This window comes from Numida meleagris, chromosome 19 (assembly GCF_002078875.1).
Source record: "Numida meleagris isolate 19003 breed g44 Domestic line chromosome 19, NumMel1.0, whole genome shotgun sequence".
NCBI lineage: Eukaryota > Metazoa > Chordata > Aves > Galliformes > Numididae > Numida > Numida meleagris.
The window spans coordinates 13,904,717-13,924,667 of NC_034427.1; the positions used below are offsets into that span (position 1 = coordinate 13,904,717).

The 19,951-nt window shown below is 44.1% G+C and overlaps 2 protein-coding genes across 5 annotated transcripts in view; both read left to right on the forward strand.

Moving 5' to 3' along the window:
* Positions 1,140–19,951, forward strand: part of B4GALT5 (beta-1,4-galactosyltransferase 5) — a 101,630-nt gene continuing 82,818 nt past the window's right edge. The window contains exons 1-2 of the mRNA XM_021416789.1: positions 1,140–1,598; positions 18,500–18,573. Of these exons, the coding sequence (XP_021272464.1) occupies positions 1,141–1,598; positions 18,500–18,573 (532 nt within the window). The 5' untranslated portion in view covers position 1,140. The remainder of the gene's footprint in view (positions 1,599–18,499; positions 18,574–19,951) is intronic.
* On the forward strand, positions 1,472–10,123 carry SPATA2 (spermatogenesis associated 2). Of its 4 annotated transcripts, none has more exons than XM_021416795.1 (3): positions 1,472–1,598; positions 4,128–4,553; positions 6,329–10,123. In XM_021416795.1, the coding sequence occupies exons 2-3, from the start codon at positions 4,236–4,238 to the stop codon at positions 7,580–7,582; spliced, it is 1,572 nt and encodes a 523-aa protein (XP_021272470.1). In that variant the 5' UTR covers positions 1,472–1,598; positions 4,128–4,235; the 3' UTR covers positions 7,583–10,123. The 4 variants fall into 4 exon arrangements, with proteins under 4 accessions (XP_021272470.1, XP_021272469.1, XP_021272468.1 ...); XM_021416794.1 differs by having other exon boundaries at positions 1,514–1,933; positions 6,329–10,025; XM_021416793.1 differs by having other exon boundaries at positions 1,515–1,729; positions 6,329–10,025.

Sequence of the window (19,951 nt, forward strand, 5' to 3'; positions counted from 1 at the left end):
AGGCCTCTTCTCAGAAGTGGAATTAAATTTGAGATTTTTTTATGGATTATTTGGTAACAGTCCTCTTTTTGTGATCCTAAAGACAAGTATTTCCAGACAAGAGCTACCTACCTTGTGTTGTGAAGTGGTTCTTTAGTTACAGCTTTCACGCCTTCCATTATGTAATTCTGGTACTTTGAACAGGAGGCTGCATGGCTGCGCATCTTTGAGAGGAACATCTGTGTAGGCAACAATCACACAGCAGTTAAACTATTTGCAGCAAAAGTACACACAAAGTTTTGCACAGGCAGCGCTAAAGCAGGAAGAAACACACATTTCAGCTGGTGAGCTGGAAAGCTTTGAGATTATAAATTAGTTAACATATAACTGCTGCCTATAATATTTTACAAATACAACACTGTTCCACTTACTTGTCTTAACATACATACCAGTACCAGAAAATATTCTTACTTGAAGCCAGCTTACTTTGTTACTGAGGAGAAGATGACACATGGGAAATAATTTGGCTTTCAGTACATACTGTGGCATAAATTTAAATACACCTTTCCTTATCATCAATCTGAACTTTCATCAGCAGGACTGAACAACTGGTAATTGAGGTACTTCAACTGTTTATCAGCTGCAACAACGAAAACAGCACTATCCAGAAATAGTAAAATTCGTGGGACACCTCCGTAGCGGCTACCAAACCAAATGCTTTGGGAAGCTTTGTAGAATCTACAGAAAGCAGAGTGGGATCCATGTCCCTGCAGAGTACAGTGACAGCACATCATACCCACACCAGCCCTCCCAGCTTCTCGCTGGGGTCCCACCTTCTTGCCACAGCCGCTGCAGGCAGTCTCGGTGCTCTCTATCAGCTGCTCCAGGTCCAGCGCCCTGCTGCCGGCTGTCAGCGCCCCACGGCACACGCCACACACCGGCTTCTTCAGCTTCAGACACTCCTGCAGGCACGGTGTGCAGAACCTGCGCTGGGACAAGGGCACAATGAGGAGAAGCGCTGAGGAGAACAGCTCAGGGGTCCCCGCGCCTTCCCCGTGTGGTACGGAGCGGCGTTCCTGTGAGCTGTCCTCAGTCTTATGGGCCGAGAGGGCCCCGAGCCACCTCGCCCCTCGCCCGCTCTCCTCTCTGGGCCACTCACACATGTCCGCAGGGCACCCGGACAGGGTTCTCGAACACCTCAAGGCACACGGGACAGGTGAGGCGCGCCAGGAGGTCCGACCACCGCTCGGGAGAGTGCAGACGACTCTCCCCACCACCCGCCACCGCCATCTTCCCGCTGCCGACCAGGAAGCGGCTCCCACGCAACCACAGCCCCACCCCAACGCCAGGCGCCGAGGGGAAGGAGTCGCGCTAGACAGCGCTCAGGCGCTGAGGGCGTGGCCTTCCGATGGGGGAGGGGCCACGCAACGACCCTCCCCCGTCCCTTCTGACGTTACGAACCGGAAGTGCAGCTCCCTGCAGGAGGCGGTGCCTTTCCTCTCTCCACCATCTACTTCCGGGGCGCCGCTGTCAGCCGCCTTCTGCTGCTCCTCCGTTGTGGCTCGTGGGCCGTGCCCTGAAGCCGTGCCCTGCGGCTGGAGGTGCCCGCACCTCCGCTGGTAAACCTTCTTTGGGACTGCTTACTGCTAGGACGGTGTAGGGGTGGTGTCCAGCGGGGCTCCTCACCCGCATCCGGGTCACCGCTTGCTTCCGGCTGAGTGGCGGCGGGCCGCGGGCGCGGAGCGGAAAGGTGAGGGACAGGCGCGGTCCGTGGGATGTGGTGCCGTGACCTTCAACGGTAGGAGGCGGTCCCACGGGGCCACCGAGGATTCGGTGCCAGGCCAGGGCCACACCCGCCCGCGCTGAGGTGTGGAGACGGCGGTCCGAGGGTGCTGGGCGGCTTTGTTCCCCGCGACTGCCCTCGTTGTCCCGGCTCGGGGAAGGCTGGCAGCAGGTGGGTGCCAGGAGGAAAGGAGCTGTGGGCTCCCATGCGCTGTGTTCGGTGCTTGTCCTACGTGGTGGGCAGTGCCCTTTGGTGGTGGGCTTTGTGTGTGCTTTTAGTTCTTTGAATAGGTCTAGGGCTCAAGATAGCTTTTTATTAATAGTATTTCTATTTTTAAGCGTTTGGTGAAAGCCTTAGGTCTCTGGTTTTATTGCTGTTGGTGATTATAAGGACCTATGGTGTTTTTCCCCTCTTGCTGTGAGATTTGTACGTGGCTGCAGCCTGGGACTTGTGCTCTCAGGTGGGGTTGAATGCCGGAGAAGGACAGACGTGCGTTCATGTCTCACCAGCAGGCATCAGATTTTGATCAAATCTCATTATTCACGTATTTCTCTGTAATTGTGAGCCTTTCAGTAAATAACTTGCAAGAGAACAACCTCACTGCTTTATCTGTTTCATGAGTGGATGTGCTTCTTAGGTATTATATATATCTGTGCTTGCTCACATACTGAGATCTTTATTGGGCCTTGTAACCATGATTGTTAACTGTTTGGAGTCTGTCTTGTGCTGTATGGCTACCTTGGATGAGCTTTTGCTTCTGGAATAGCTGCATGTGTGCGAGTAGAGGAGGAATCCGGCAGGGGCTGCCTTGGTTTGCTGCTCTCAGTTGCCTGAGTTCTGGCGTATGTACAAACATCAAGTCAGAGCTGGGGCTGGTGGTGGTTGTGAATATCAGAGTTCATAGGGTCTTGGTGAAGTCCTTTCTTGTAGGCGCTTTCCTAATCCTGAGCTTTCATATGTGTAATGGAGCTCTTTTGTTAAGCAGTTATTAATGCTGGGCATGGAAGAATGTTAGTACTTGATCCCACTTCTTACCTGCTCAAGCCATTGTTTCCCTTAAGGGTGTGTTACTAATGTGCCAGACTGGGATCTTTCTCATTCGTAGTGCTCTTCTTGTGAAGTAACAGTAGTTAGGTTGGTTTTGTGTATGAACTTGATCTTGCACAGCTTGAGGAAAGAGGTGGGAGGGAAAGAAGTGAACTCTTCGTGGAGAGGGCTGGATTATGTTTTTTCTTCTGTCCCTTACACTAAGATGCTAATTCAGAACTCAACGCTGTGATTCATGGGTTTTTCTTTTGACATCAGTGCAAATTCTGACTGGGGAAACAACAAGCTATGTGCATTTAAGCAGAAGTTGAACAGCTACTGAACTTCTCCCGTGCCGTGATCATTAAGCACATCCTTTCCTCAAGTAACATTAGCTGTTAGGCTGTTGGCTTGCTTGTTTTTCTTGGGCTTTTGTGGTGTGAGGGTTTTTTTGTGTGTGTGGCTTTTATATCCATGTAATGGCTACTTTCGTGGACTTAATTTTGACCTTATTGGTGATTTTCATTTTAACAGGAGCATATGGTGGCATTGATCAACATTCTAGCAGCTGGAATTAATATTGAGTGGAAAGTGCTTTCTGAAATGTTGCTTCAGTGTCTCTGCAGCTGACCCAACGCTCTGCCTTTCGGTTGATCCCCCTCTCCATCTTGGTTTGCAGTTGAGAAGTACTAGATTGCACTCTTCTAAAAAACAAAGGCCATGGTCTACTTTTTAATCACAAGTTCTTCAGATAGTCAGGATAGTCTGCTAGACTCCTCGTTAGTTGGCTTTGGTGAATTAACATGGAGAGGCTTGTTTTGGCACCAGCTATTTCTGTGTAATGTGTGAGCTCAGTAAGGTGGGAATGCTTATTAGTACAGACAAAATAAATCACAATATCTGATTAAAATCATGTTTGTGTAAGTTGTTTGATCTGAAACAGTAAAATAAAACAAGATCGTGAGAGCTCATGCTTTCCCTTTCGGTCTCTTGTTATGAGTTACTTTGGCCCTGGTTCCCTAACCCGAGGAATCCTCAATCTGGACATGAGCCTACATGGACTTTCTTTTATCAAATTCCTACTGTCTTGCTTGATTTTAGGTTTGTTGTGCTCTGTTATAGGCAGATAAATTGAAAACGAAGGAGAGAATAACGGGGAAAAGCAGGACACTAGCACTTCTGTAGACGTTTGTGCTTTTTCAGAAACCTGGAGAGGTTGTTTTGGGAGCTACTCCTCTGTGAGCCATTTTATAAAATCCTGTGAAGTAAATAGATGCTGTGGACGTCTGGGATTTATGCAACTGTGATGACTTGTCTTTGTTTTCAATTTTTATTTCAGAAGAGTTGCCATTACCGAAGGTTCTTAATACCAGATAATCAACCTACTACCAAATAACCATGAGAGAGACAAAGTAGCTTCCCAAGCCTGAGACAAAAACTGATTTCAATGGATACAAAATATAAAGACGATTTATTTAGAAAGTATGTACAGTTCCATGAATGCAAACTGAGTGTCTGTGACAGCAAGCAGCCTCCTATTAATGATGAGTATTTGCGAGTGGCAGCGTCAGCCTTATTTTGCCTTCCCAAAATTGATCCCTTTTATAGATTCCGGTTGATAAAATTTTATGAGATGGCTGAAAACTCACTGAGATCTCTGAAATCCTCAAGTTTACATTCTCTGCATAATGCATTCAGCATGCTTGAGACTCTTGGAATTAATCTCTTTCTTTATCCCTGGAAAAAGGAGTTCAAACACATAAAGGTAAGACATTTATATGTAAGGACATAATTTATTTTTCTTTTTTAAATATGTCATGCATTTTGCTTATGACAACTTTTTTTCCTACGTGACAGAATGACGTATAGATGTGACTATATATATAGCTGGTAAATAGAAGTCATAAGAGGTGAAGTACATGAATTGTGTGCTGGTGGTACTACCCAAGAGCAGAAGTACAAGTACTATATGCATTTGTAAAGTAAACATAAAATACAGGAAGAGCATATTTAAGGTTTTTGTTAGCCTTTTCTCCTAATGTACTTAATTTCTACTTGGAGGTGCTTTAACTTGAGTGAGTGATTAAGTTGTGTTTAAGTTAATCCTTAGCTTTTTATTTTGCATCCACTATTACTGTAGCATAAGTACTGATGATCAGTGCATGGTTTTAAGTAGGTGCTTTGCTGAGGTTCCCACAAGTTATGTGGTAATGGTGAAGGATTCGCTGTAATAGTTGCTCCTAGAATGTATTTTACTTGCTTGTAATTTCGAATCATGAAATTTTGATTCTAATGCACTTTCAAATTATTAATCTATACTATGACCTCACTATGAAAAGTATAAACTTGTGTATTGCTTGGCTTGAATGCTGCAAGTCTGCTAATGAGATGTCTGCTGTCAGTTTCCTGTTTTATCTTGTGTTATTCCTATTTTCCTATTCAAAGCTGCTGAAACATTTCAACAATAAATGCTGCAGGTGACTTGAATATTTCTGAGCAATTTTTCTGTTGTATGTCTAAAGTCTTTTGCAGGTCGTGTGTGCTAGTGATGAGTATTTTTGTTTTTCTTAAAAGACAGTATTCCGCAATTAAGTGGAGAACTTGAACGCGAATGGTGCATTTCATAGAATCATAGGATGGTTTGGGTTGAAAGAGACCTTAAAGATCTAAAGTTCCAATCTCTGGACAGGGATGTTTGAGAGTCTTTCTCTGAAGAGAAGACTATTCCTTTATACATGATCTCTCAATGCACCTGTATCACTACACTTAAGTTCTGGCCTTTGGAATGCTTGCTGATCCATCCAGGGTATCTCTCGATGCACTGCCAATGTTAGCTTTGGTTGTGCACTGTGGATCCAGTACTTGTTCTGTACAAATATACGATGGCCACGGTATTCCTCCCTGCAATCTGAAGCAATTTGAACTGTGTTAAGAGTATACTCCAGGTGTGTCAGATGCCAAGGGAACTGCAACTTAAACAAAATCATAACTGTGTTTTGGGGCTTTGTTATTGGAAATTCTTGACCTAATACTAGATTAAAGAAAACAGGCATTGGAGTTGTGTAGTAATTGTACACCCTACTCTCCACAAAAAAAGTGCCCCTGAGTATATTTAAATGTGCATTGAAGAGGACTTTGGTACTCCTGCAGTAATACCAACTTCCTGTTATCTTCAGCTGCTCCTTGTCCAGGGGGAATACATAAAATCTCTGCCTTCTTGCTTTAGTGCTAGACTTACAAACACAAACGTGCCTGATGCACATAAAAGTTAATGTCATTGTACACGATAGAAGAAGCCTGTGCTAATCAGAATTTCAACTGGAATGAAAATTCTCCTGCTCAAAGCTTGCTTCAAGCAGAATTTCCGTCTGCTGACGCCGGAGGGCTACAAAAATGGAGTTCATTTTGCCATAGGAGTTGCATGTGTTCTCTGTAATTATTCTATTTAATTCTGTAGTATCTGTCACTGAATTTTCTGAACATCTAGTTTACTGCTGAATTTGTAACCTAGTTTTCCTTTTATTCCCCCCACCTCCTTAGACCTACACGGGACCCTTTGTATATTATGTAAAGTCTGCTCTCACTGAAGATGATGTAAGGCAGATTCTGAACTACATGGGCTATGTCCAAGAGGTGGGAACAATGTATAAGCTCAAAGAGCAGATTGATGCTATTCAAGTGAAAATGGTTTCATTTGAACTCTTTTTGGCCAAAGTGGAATGTGAGCAGCTTCTTGAAATTCATTTGCAAGTGAAGGATAAAGGCTATTTGGAGATTGATGTCGTAAGTGAACGAAAAAATAGCAACGAAGATACTAGAGGCTGCTCAGAAGCTATGAAACGGCGAGCAGAATGCAAAGAAAACTTAAATACTTCTATGGCACGAATGGTACTTCAGAAATCTGCAAGTGAACGGGCCTCTAAAGATTATTTCAAGCCAAAAGTGAGCAAGCCTTCTAAATCAGTAGACACATACGATAATTACTGGGAAAATAAGAAACCACCATTGATGAGCTCATTGAGTCTCAGGAAAGAACCAATCTTAGTTGATGCGGAAGATGACGTCAAAGATGAAATTATTCGCCCATCACCCTCTCTTCTGACAATGTCAAGCTCTCCACATGCATGTTCAGATGAATTTTTGCCAACTTCATCTCATCACAATGGCATGTTAAGAACAAATGTCCCTTACAGCTCCTATTTTTCTGCTCAAGAGGACTTAGATTTATATACTGATCCTGATTCTAGAAGTATGTTAAATTTTAAAAGACAGGAAGCTATTAAGCCTGATGTGTGGCTGTTAAAAAATGATGCCAACCCTGTTTACCACAAGCGTGCCCACCTAGCCAAAGAGACACCTTCCCTCAAGTGCCAAAACTGTGGCGTACCTTGTGGGGCTTCTGTTTGCCAAAAGTGTGACAATCTCTTCAACTCCAGGCAGGACTACCCAGTAGTGAAACAGAGCACCTATTCCATCAAACCACTTCCAAATGATGGCTTATCTCCTGCCTCTGCTTTAAGAGAGAAACCTCAGTACACATCACAGACTCAAAGTCAAGAGAGAGCTTCTCAATTCAGTTCAAAATCCAAACCTGTGAGCACCTCACGCTGTGGCTTTTGTAACCGATCTGGAGCTGCAAACACTTGCATGTTTTGTTCAAAAGTCTCATGTGATGCTTGCCTCAATGCTTACTATTATGATCCCTGCTGTAGGAAGAGCGAGCTTCACAGATTCATGCCTAACAATCAGTTAAACTATAAATCAACCCAACTGTCCCATGTAGTGTATAGATAGACCAATCAAGCCTGTTTTGGAGGGGAAGGGAAAGGGCTATTTAATGTTCTGACTCCACTGATGAGAAGAAAAACACTGACCTCTTACAAAATTGACATGCCCAAATATTTGGAACCACGGTTCAGTGATCAGGTGCCAGTTCTTGACTTTTGTGGCTTAACAAATGCTGCAGATACAGGATTTCATGCTGCTATTATTTAGGTAACTCCTAAATCATCATTACTTCTCAATTTAAATGAGGGAGAAGAGCACTTTTTTTTTTTTAATAATATCTTGGCAGCTGTTGCATTATAGAAAAGTGACATCACACATTTCACACCATTTTAGTCATCTCTTTGCCCAAATGAAGCCTTGTGAGGCTCTGGAAATTAAGATTCGCATTTTCTGTGGGTGTTGGAACTATTGCCGTTTTTTGGTAAAGTATGACTCTCAAATGTGCAAGAAATATGTGAATAGCTTGTTTTGCCAACAAGGACTATTTTTCAAAGTGTGTCTGCATTTCTTGATCTCCAAAATGCAAACACCACAGCATCTCTTTTCATCGTTGTTTCTTCCTTCTCCCCTTATGTCCCAGTTGTTTATCTCAAAATTATATAATCTGAATCTGAACAATATGTGCTTTATTTTCTAGTGCTGCCAATATCATCCTGCTGTTTTTTACTGTATGGTATTTTAAAACTGTGAACTTGTATTCATGTCACTTAAATTATGCCTAGTGTTGTCGTCCCGATGAGTACAGATTTTCTTTCAGTTGCACGTGTATTAAGTGCAGTTCTTTGTACTGTAAACAGGTAATTTGGAAACAGTTTATTTTTAATAAATATTTAATATGTTGAGTTCTTAAAGGTGGTAAGATCATTATAACTACTAAGTCTCTCTGGGTTATTTATTCAGGTGGCTTTTTCTTTCTACTTGTACTGTATTTCATAGCTTGTTGTAGTTGCTTTGGCAGACTGATGTTATTTGCTCTGATCAGTTTTTTTTAATCCAAATTTTCTTTTTTCCTTCTGCTAAGGCTACCACTAAACTAGGTGGAGTCTTGTCTAAGAACTGCAAGATTTTGGTTCTCAGTGCACACTTTTCCTTTGTGGTTATGGGAATTGTAAGTATAAATCTTACACTTGCGTCCAAATTCACTGCAGAGTCTGTAGTGTAGTCAGCAGGTAAAGCGCTGGCATGATGAAAAATCAGAGCTTGTTTGTGAATCCTGTGTTTACGTTAAAGTAAACCTAACAGTTATGGATGTGAATCCGGTAATGATATTTATCTGTGTTACTGTAGCACATAGGAACCCTTGTGCTAGACTCTGTACAGTTTCGCCCCAGAACAACACCCAGTTATTAATAGGCTGTAGGGCTTTTTTGTTTGTTTTTGCTTAAAGGAAAATCCACAAGAATCTTCCTAACTTCTTATATTCAAACTAGCTAGTTAGAACAAAATATCAGGAAAGCTAATCTGATGTGCGAAGTTAAATGTCTTTAAAATACCTGTTAAAAAAAACAACACAAAAAACACTCTAGCTGAACTGTAAACTATGTAGTCCACTTTGCACTAAAATTATTCACTTAGAGTTTTTTAAACACTGTTAGAGTCTAGGCTTTGAAATTTAAATGTTTGTTGATCCCTATGTGACAGAGATGTGCATGAATGATCGTTTTTCTTAATTTTTGGAGGGAGTAGGGAGAGAGCTTGAGGGTAAGCGTAGGGGGAAAGCATATAGGCTAATATTGTAAAATAGCTAAAATAATTTTAGCTGTAAATTGGTCTCAGAAGTATTATGGAAATAGGGTAAAACCTGAGTCTTGTAGAGGGCTGAGAACAGTAAGTTACTGTACAGTTTGCACTAAGAAGCAAGGTGAATAGTATGTGTTTAGCAATCAGGGAAATTTCTGCGACTGCAGCTGAATATTATGTTATAGGCAAGTATTGCCTTTCTGACCCTGAAGGTTGGGGTAAACGTTGTTTAGGTGAATGATTTTAAGGTTTTCAAAATCTTGTATGGTTTTTATAAATATATATATGTATATAAATATAACAAATGTAGATACGTTCTGTATATAATGAGGAATTTAAAAACAATTTTACTATTAAAATACAGTCTAAAGGTGGTTTTCATTTCAGTGATTATTTTAGTTTTGTTCATCTTCTGAGGTGTCATGCCTGTATGGCTGTTATACAGTGTATCTTCTAGTTCGCTACTTCAGTTTCCATATGGCTACTCACACTACAGTGAATAACTAAAACTGTGATGCCACGTAATTTTTACGGTGAACATAGCAGGGACTATACTTGCTTTGAAAAAGAAAAGTCCTGTTGTATATGTGTCATAGAATACTGTAGTAAAAAACTGTGTTGAATTGAAGTGATACCATGCTCTATTTTTGTGTATCTTACTGTATGAGGTTGCTGTGATTGATACAGTAAAATATATGCTAATTGAAAATGCAGGTGTTTTGCATCTGATTTGTTAAAACTAATTTATGTTTGAAGGAATTTAAAAATAAAGAGGCCTTTAAGAAAAGGCTATACTCTTTTCTTAAAGTTGAGTGCACGTAGCTGTCTGTTTCACACCCGTGTTTTGCATGCAGAAGTGAGTTGGTGCACAGAGGTAATCTTGGGGGCAAAATGGGCAAGTGTGTATGTATCATGAGCCTCAGTTGTATGAGATTGGATGGAGTGCCTGCAGAATTCAGAGTGGTGTTTTTTTTTTTGTTTTGTTTTGTTTTTTAAGTTTATTTTCAAGTCTTAGCAGCATGCCTGTTTGTTCCATTAGAACATGTTGGCAGTCTGCAGTTGTCAGGCTAATGTGGGGCAGTGAGCAGGTTTCATGTGTGATGTAAAGCTAACATACGTTGTTTTCCAGCCTTGGCTCTTGATATCACCTGCAGGTTTTCTGATGAACTTCCTGATGCTACATCTCACAAAAGATGTGTGATACTGCTGATGTACTTTCTGGCACTCAAGACCTTCTGGCTGCTCTTTCATCCTGCTAGCTCCAGAGCAGGATAATTTCTCAAGTCCCAAACTAGACTATTTTTCCTTTGGTTCTTTGTTTTGGAGCACATCACCTGAATGTCACGTGAATGCTTAAAATGCCTCAAGTTCCATTTACACAATCTTTTGATCTTATGATCTGTTGAGATTCCTGGAAGTATTGAGGATGTTTGTAAAAATCAGGCTCAAGATGACAGAAGAATTACTGCAGGAAGTCTTGTCTTATACCTCTGTGCTGCTTGTGCTACTGTATTTCTGGTACGTATTAAACAAGTTGGTGCTGACTGTTCTGACTGGTCTGATGTTTCTGATGACAGACCTATGTGTGTCTGCTATGTCTTTTGCTCTGAACGGAAGTTTAAAGTTTCCATGCATAGTCATGTAACTTAAACTTGACAGTTTGAGCTGGCAGCTCTTTAAACTTATTTTTTCTGGACAACAGTTTTGGGTTCCAAGCATTTAGTTTGAGTAGCTAATCATGCTGCAATGTCTTGTTAGGGGGACAGATTCCCCTTTCCGGTACTGGCTTAGAAAGGGAGTGAGCCTGAGTACTGTGATCACTGTAATGTTGCCAGAGTAACTGAGAGAAAAGCAGGAGGTGGCTACAAGGTAAGGTAACAAGCTGATGGAACTGAATTAGAGCCAAACAGGTACTCCGATGTCATTGGGAGCTAACTAGACCTTTTAGCATGGTTGTTACTATCTGTGTGGCTACAAATGTACCTGGCTGTTGTTTGTGAAGGATATTCCACAGTTCCTTCTGAAAATCATGAACATGTTTGTCTAAAGAGTTTGTAGGCATGTAAATGGGTGGTCTTGTGTGGAGGCAGGAGTTGGTTTCTATGACCCTTAAAAGTCCCTTCCAACTTGGGATATTCTATGAAATGTCTTAGAGCTCTTGTATAAAATTAAGTAAAATTGGGCATTGCAGTTGTTTTTTATTGCTTTTTTTCTGCAGTTGACCATATGCCCCTAGGCAATATATATATTTTTTTTATAACGTCTTGCCAGTCTGAAAGTTTAGAGGCAGGGAATCAGTACTTAAAGTAGCTTTCTGTTTTTGTACTTATGTATAGCCCTGCTGTGATTAGGGCAGCCTTCAGCACTGAGCCACCACAGACCAGTGCATTGGATGTTACATACTGCCTGAAGGAAGGCAAAAGGTTAAAGTGTATGATATGGCAGCAGCTCTTGTGAGTCTAAAATCCTGCAGACATGCTGCATTGTTGAAGCTCTTCCATCTGAGGAGAGGTGTCGGAGAGCCAGAGAGCAGCTCCTTTGTTTGACAGGATGTTCAATGTGCTAACGTGCAGATATCAAGACTGTTTTTTGCAGCACTGGAAGCTGTCTGCACTGAAAATATCTTGTCATATTTTATGCTGTGTAATGGCTCTTTGGTTCAGACAGGAATCTAGATCTTGCTACAACATCACCTGCAGAGCAGTCAGGGGTGATGGTGTGCTGGGGGATTGGAGTCAGAAGAGGTGACTAATACCCAGCTGTGCATGTAGAATCATAGGACCAACTAACCTGTAACCAGGAATTTAGAACACATAGTGTCCAAAGTGATGCAATCCCTTTTTCTTCTTTCACTTCTGGCACGGCTCCGCTCCTTCCACAGAACTATAGGAACTCTGGCTATATGTTGGTTTGTTGTTACTTTACTGGGAGAGGAAAACAGCTGCCTTGCTACCCTGACTTCTGCAGAAGGAAGGGGATCTTAAGTTCTTAGGAGTCCCTTCAAGCAGGGAGACATTGCCTTGCCTGAAGAGAGCAAGGTGCTGCCAGGTAGCGTCTGCTTTTCCACTACAGTAACAGAGGCAAAGGGGCTATGGCAATCCTCCTGACCCTGAGCAGCATTCTGAGTTGCCTGTGGTTAAAGCCAGGCATGGACTTCTACTGAATTTGGAAAGGCTTGGTGCAGAAAAGAGGTGAAAATGTTCCAGAAAAACATGAAGGAACCTGCTCTTTTATCCTTAGCATCAATGAGAAATTTCTCTCAGCATTCAGAATCTGAGAGGCACTGAATTTGTGTTACAGGGAACTTAAGAGGCGGTTAAAGGTTTTTATTACTAGTATTCCTTATCGGTGGAATTCTTTCTCAGTGCTGCAGATTGTGAATGCAAGTTTTGGTGGTCATGGCACTCTTCTTCAGGTTGGGCACTACGATGGTGGTTCAGTGCATTGCAATGAGAACGTGAACTACTTTCTGACCTGGGTAGCACCACTGTTTATCATTTTTCCCTTATAATGAGCTTTCAGTCTATTCCATGTTGTGCAATTCACTGCATTGAAGACAATGTCAAACCTCCAGGTAACTTTAAGTAACATAAGCTCAGACCTGCAGCGTGTGGCTGACAACTTGCATGTGGCTGTTACTTCTGCTGTTGTGGGTGTGGGACTGTCATGCTTCCTGCTTTAGAAATCATTCTCATGATAGTCATACTGCTCTGAGATTTTTCATCATCGACCTGCTTTAAAAAAAGAAAAAGAAATATCAACCCACAACTGTTCATCAACTCCTTAGTGGAAAAAATACTGCTTTCCCCTGGAGTAAGTAAAATCTGCTTGGTAGCTTGATTTGTGGGCAACATATTCTTATTTAACTGCTTCATCCAAACTTTTCACAGACTAGCAATTTATTTCTAAAGTATAGACAGTGCTGGTGAACTGTTGTCACCTAGCTGCAGTCATTGCACATCTCCTCATCACTGCACACGTGTGCGTTCTGTTTGCTTTCCAGGTAGGCCAGACTGCTTCTGTAGTGCCCCAGTTGTGGATCCCTGCTGGTGGCATGTTTAGTTCCCAAACCCTACTAAATTAACCATTAATCAAAACACCAACCAGCAAGTCTAAGAAGGAGCACCCTGTTCATGTGCCTCAGTGCAATTATAGAAACAGGTGTGTTCTTGATAAACCTTCCCACAGGCTGCTCTGTGATGGGGAGGAGAGCTGTGAGTGTGCATGTGTTCACAGGAGCTCCTAGGAACCTACTGGCTAAATAATAAGAATCTTTGTGGTTCTTTAAGGGGTGGAGAGGAAACCTGTTGGAAACCTGCATTAGCACACTAGGTCTCCTGAAGAGCTGAGTAGCAAAGATTGAAGCGAGGCTGGGTGGGAATGTTAAATTCAACCCCAGGAAAAGGCTGTCCTACCCTTCCTCAGCCCTTCCTGCCACCAGAAGCTACCAGACATGTGACACTCTTGCCTGCTTATTTGGGACTTTCAGTCTGGGTTGGCTGACGGAAGGTTTTCCTTTGGCTAGGTTTTTTTGGATGTATTCTTGGTTACAGCACAGCATTCAGACTGCAATAGTTACAGGGGGAATGTAGTACTGTGACTCTAGAAGGCTGGGGGGGACGGCAGAGAACTGCTGCCTGCTCCCTCTGTGGTGGCAGAGCTTGGGTATGCCGAGCAGAAGGGCGGCTGCACCAATTTACTAGCTGCAGATAGCACCGCTCCATTCAGTGACAGAAGCAGAAGGGGACAAGGATTCCATCTGCCACATCACCTGTTCAGGCCCTGTTTCCTCACACTGCATTGCTGGGGTCAGTCATGCCAGGCAGCTCAGTGCTGCTGTGAGCCACCTCCTGGAGCTCTGGCCCCTTTGGGATGAGGTGGCCCAGTCCTGAGGCATGCACTGGGGAGATGGCATTTCCAGCTCTGCCTTATGCTTGGTTCTTGGACCTGAAAATGCAAACCTGTTCCGGCATCTTTTTACATGGTATTAGATGAGAGATATTCTTATATCTGTAATGAGCCCATGGTGCATGCTGGCTTTGGGCCACCTCAGCAGAAAGCAGTGGGCTGGATGTATGTGCTCTGCCTTTCCACTGTAGGGGAGAGGGGCTTAATTCCCCGTGCTGTGCATCATACTGCAGAAATGTTACAGCTTTTGTTGTGATTAAATTCTCTGATTCTCCAGACCTTAATCACAGAACGTTTTCTGAGAGGCATCATTCCCAGTGCTAGGAGGGGAAGCAAGCGATGTGTGCACTCTTTGTTCCGCTCTGCTGCAAAGCTGTGTGGAGTAGCTGTCGATGGCACTCTGAGGTTGGTTGAGTCTGCACCTGCTGCTCTCATGCTGGGAGGACACAGCACAGCCCAAGTCTGGCTCTGGAGTGTAAAACAACTTGCCTAGCTTCTGGGAGAATGTTCACGTATAGCTTCTGCAGTGAATGCATGGTGTGGGCAATAGTTAAAGGTAGGAGGAACAGAAGTGAAGCTTCATGTTACAAGAATATTATTTTCTGCTACAGGGATTTTTACAGGCAGTGCTTCCCTGTGGATGATCTGTGTTGATTAGGCTTAAGGAAACTGCTTGCTTGTACCTCATTTAACAGGATGTTTCACTCATTGTCTGCCAAGGCTTTCTGGGTCCTAAGGACAGGTACTGGGGACCATGGTGCCGTCCAGTCCAGGAAGTTTGGGCTGTAGGTGCAGTGGTGCAGAATCTACAGGAGTTTGTCATCAGGAACTCTGCCTGCTAGAAATGATCAAACCGAACATCATTATTGTATTTTGCTCCTTGGAACTTCCCAAGTTTGTAGTCTCAGGGCAGCATGTAGGCATCTTTTGGTAGTTTTCAGAACTTGATTTGAAAATCATCTTTTCATTGTTTTTCCTATTTCCGCTTTTCCACAGGTTCAAAGCTCTTGTCAACATAACTTTTACTGAACTCAAGTTGGATGAAGCTGCATATATCTTGGGAGGGAATGCTGCTTTGATGCTGGTTTAATCCTATTGTTTCTGCGTGCAGCTCATCACTAGGATAGGAACTGAGGGTACAGAATTAATACCAGATAGGACCACAGGTTCATTAAAATCTATGAAGCCACAGAGTAAAAAAAACATGGGAAAGAAATAACACCTAAGCCAAAGAGCTGTACGAATAGGACGATAGGGGGAGAATGTTATTGCCCTGGCAATCCTCTAGAGAGGAGCAGAAAAAAAATTGGTTTAAAAAATTGATCCAGATAACAAAGTTTTATCTTATGACTCTTTATGTAAAAGTGACTCTGCCTTTGAAACAATATAGTTTTATATTCCAACACAGAAAGCAAGGCAATAACAAAGTGTTGATAGATTTCAAAAGAAATAGTAATTAGGAACAATTCAAAAGTCTGGCCAAGGATTTATTTAAATTGATGCATTTCTAATGGAAATTTGTCTGTCATGTGTTTTCCTAAAATAACTTGGTAAGATAGTTAATCTGTGTGTGTTCAAAGTAGACTTTGAACACCAGAAGAACAAAGTAATCAAAGGAACTCACTCCAGAGTGGGAGGTGGTATGGAGCTGCTGCCTGTTGTGAGGCTGTGCTTGAGCCAGGCTGCCTAGGGCTGGGAAACAGAGCTATTAGGAGGGGTTTATTGAGCTGCTTCCCTGATGTTTTTAGCAACCCGTCCTTCTTGTAGTGGGTACTGAGACTTTTGTTGACTGTTAAGATGTGGATAAGGCAAGCTGTATGCTAAGGACAGCAATGCCTTACAGTGATTTTTGTTAAGATGGCATCTAGCTTTCAGTCCTTGTGGAAGGAGGAGGTAGGGCTGGGAAGAACACCAGTATGTGGCTTTCAAAGAAGAGGGAAGATGGTACCTGGGACATCTGTGTGTGATGTGTGGCTGGGAGGGAGGAGGACTGAACAATAGCCTGTTTCCTGGTTATATATTTGCCTCTTGCTTGGATTTCCTGTCACCTTTAGTTAGCTAGTATATAGTGTCCTTTTGTGTCACTTAGGTGTGTCCCAAGAGCTGTGTTTGATTTGTGCCAGTTGAGAATATTTACCTCTTTATATGCCTCTGCAGAAGCTGTGTTTCTTGCCAGGTCATTTCACTCCCACAGAGCCTTTTACAAAACCGTGGCATGTAGACCTCTGTGCACTTTCATTTCCATACGTAGGGTTCTGCTCCTATGTATTGAGGACCTTGAGGCATGCACCTATCTACCTATGCTAAGTGCACTAATTCTGCTTTGCAATGAAAGTATGAGGTGATGTGAATGCTAGCACATGTCTGCACACTTGCAGAGATTTTGCAGAAAATGAGGTTTGCAGGCCCAATGTGTTCAATGTATCGTGGGGGCCTTAAATTGTGCTGTTCTTTTCCATTCTGTTGTGACACAAGGCAGGTACATGGCATAAAGGAGGCATCATGGTCAAAGAAAGCACCCGGCGTGTTCCTGGGGACACAGCAGTGTCTCATCTGGAGCTAGACAGGGCAGGTCCAGGGAGAGGAGTTTGGCAGCTGAGGGTTAAGCTCTGGCCAGCTGCACTGCAAGTAGCAGGCAGCATTTGAAGCACAACGGACAAGTGGGATGTGAGAAACCAGAACTCACAAGCACTGGGAATTGTAGGTGGCACCAAACAGCCAAATACAAGAACTGAAATGTGTATTTTAATATATATTTCCATTACAGTTACAAGCACAAATTGTGAGGGGGGAGATGCATCTCAAGAACAACATGTGTTATCTTATGCCTCCATCTAAGTATACAAACATGGGATTAATGTCTGTTTCACATAGGGCCAAAAGCTTGGTGTAGAGATGGTGAAAAGTTGGGCAACAGCATGTGTAGCTCATAGCATAGATTTATCTTAGATAAATGCCATCACCTAGCATTGTTTCTTATATGATGTTACCCATCAAATCCATCCTTAAGCCACTTGCAAAGATGCTGAGCTGCCTCTTCAGCAAAGGCGTGCTTGGGCATTCCAGTGAGGTACACAGGCAGCGGTAGGGCATCTGGCACAGTGAGGCCCAACAGACTGATAGGTGGGATTCGCAGGTAAAAAATGTGCCTGGGAGCTTCCAAAGGGGAAAGTGTGACTGGCGTGCTGAAAAACTCATTGTGAGCCTTTCTGAGCTGTGCACAGACAGATAATATGTGAAATCTCATACCACTCTGTGCATAATAAATACTATTAATGCTATTTGCAGACAGTGCAACAGAGGCCCAAGGAGGGAGAGGGCATGATTTATAAAAAGTGAGAGCACTGAAACTGCTCGTAAAACTTTCTGGTTTCATTTCATTAGCATGACATGCCATGACCTTTTGGTGCACAACCACTCTTAGCCACATAATGGTGTGGGACTGGGAGAGGGTATGGGGATTTGTGGAAAACATCAGCTGCCAATCACTTTATATTCAGGCAGTTTGGTTTCAGAGTTTTCTTCTATGTCTCTTTGTGGTGGTTTTCTTTGTCTTTAGGCATCTGATCTCTCTTATCCTGAAGGATTACTTACTTTTCAACCCGTCGTTATTGAAGTCAAATATTAGAAGCATGCTTTCTGGGAAATGCCTTTGGGCCTTGTTGATTATGTTGTAGCTCTGTGTTCCTCTGAAGCTTAGCCTACTGTCTGCATATGAACACAACTGAAGTCAATGCTAAAATTAAATGTCCTTGTGTTATGAGCAGCAGAATACAGTGCTCCAGCTGCAGTGGGCTTGCCTGAAGACGTAAATGGGTTTAATAATAGAGTTTACACAAGAGGCTCTGTCAGTGGAAGTTTTTATCTGTAATACAATAAAGTTCAGTGGGGATTTGCATTGATCTCTCTTGTCATCAGAGCTCTGCTCCCAATCATGAGCTGGAATAGAAGCATTACCAGTGTTGCACCATGGAGGTAACAAGAGAGCTTCAGTCACTTGCCTGAAGTTACAAAGCAGTTCAACAGCAGAGGTTGCAGTTTACAGCCCTCCTCCTGTCCCTGTTGTGTTTGATGAGCTCTGTGGCTTGCTATATAGTGGGCAGGACAATGCAGGAGGCTGGAAGAAGGCAGCTGGGAGAAAAATCTTTGTCAAGGAGAAAGAGCTCCTAACATTCCAGAGGAAATGCTGTGCATTTCTCCAGCTTTAGGGCTCTTTTCTCAATTGACAACACTCTGCCCAGCTCTCCTAACTGCTCGTCCCTACTGTCACTCCAGGGATGTCCTTGGAGCCCCTCGCAGCACAGCAGCGCGGGACTCTGCCGGGTGGCCAGACGGGACTTCGGGGAGAGGTAAGTGGGCAGCAGCCCGAATCCGTGGAGGTGAACGCGGGGATCCGGCGGGAGGGAAGGGAGAGCCTGCGGGAGTTGAGGCCGCGGGAAGATGCTTCGAGAGGCGCTCTCCGTCCCTCGCTCTCTCTCGCTGTGAAAGCGGCGGTGCGAGGGCCACCTGGGGAAGAGGGTGGCGAGGAAGGATGCGCAGGGTGGGCAGCGGGCCTGCAGCTGTCCCGAGTCAGCGCGGTGTCCCGGAGCCTTCCCCGCGCGGCGGGAGTGGAGCGGAGCTGTCCGCCATGGCCGGTACTGAACCGCGGGCGCGGAACACGCGCTCCGTGTCGCGGAGCTGCCAAGAGCGAGTTTGCAGAGGCGGGGAGCGGGGCGGGCTGAGGGGCTGCGGCCCCGGAAAGGTAAGGGAGCTCGCCGGCCTCCAGCGTCCCCGGGCAGGACACGGGGCCCCCAGCGCCTCCTCGAGCGTGCGGAGGGTGCAGTCCCCTTAAGCATCACCGGGGACCCCCAGTCCCACCCTGCCAACAAAGTGCTGGAGCTCAGCACCAGGCAGATTCCCGGGTGGGATGGGAGCTGGCAGGGGCAGCGCTAGCCTCGGGGGCTGGTGCGTGTCTGCAGGGGTATACGTCTCGCTGAGAGCTCTGGAGTGTGCATGGGGTTGCACGCCTTTATGCAGGAGTCCTGGGTGGGTAATGGAGGGAGGCAGAAAGCAGATGAGTGTAAGCAGTGGGGACAGGCAGCCCTGGCACAGGAAAACTCTGTCGGTTATAGAGTGTGTGGGGGGTGCAGGGCTGCCTTTCTTCCCACTCTGCAATCTGTCCTTCAGATACTGAGCAATCACTCAGCTGTGCTTTTTGCTCTTCAGTGATTTTTTTTTTTTTTTAATGGCTTGCTTTATTTGCTGGGCAGGGAGCAGTATCTAAGCTTCCCCTGTGCCAGGAATGATTCCTGCCATTCACTATTGAAAGAGACTGGAGGTCAGCTGAGTTTTCAAGCTCATCAGGTTTCCGCTTCCTCTCCAAGAAAGGCTCTGACTTGTGGCACATCAGCTGAAAAAAAGCATATCCATCAGTGCAAGGGACGTTTCTTATCCATTTTCTGTATGAGAGGTGTATGCTTTACAAATAGATCAAGCACAACCATATAATTAAAGCCTGTCCCAAGAAATATGTCTGAAACAGAAGTTTATCTCCCCTGGGTTTTTGTTACTGTTTACCAACTTGATCTCACAGGACACCTGCAGCTCCCTGATGTACTGTGAGATGGAGACCTGCCAGTGTCTGAAGGAGAGAGAATCCTGCAGGCACTGCAGGTTCTCTCCTTCCCTTGCTGCAGGGTGCATGCACACTGAGGATCAGGAACAATTCCTTCTAGACTGCGTGGAGCC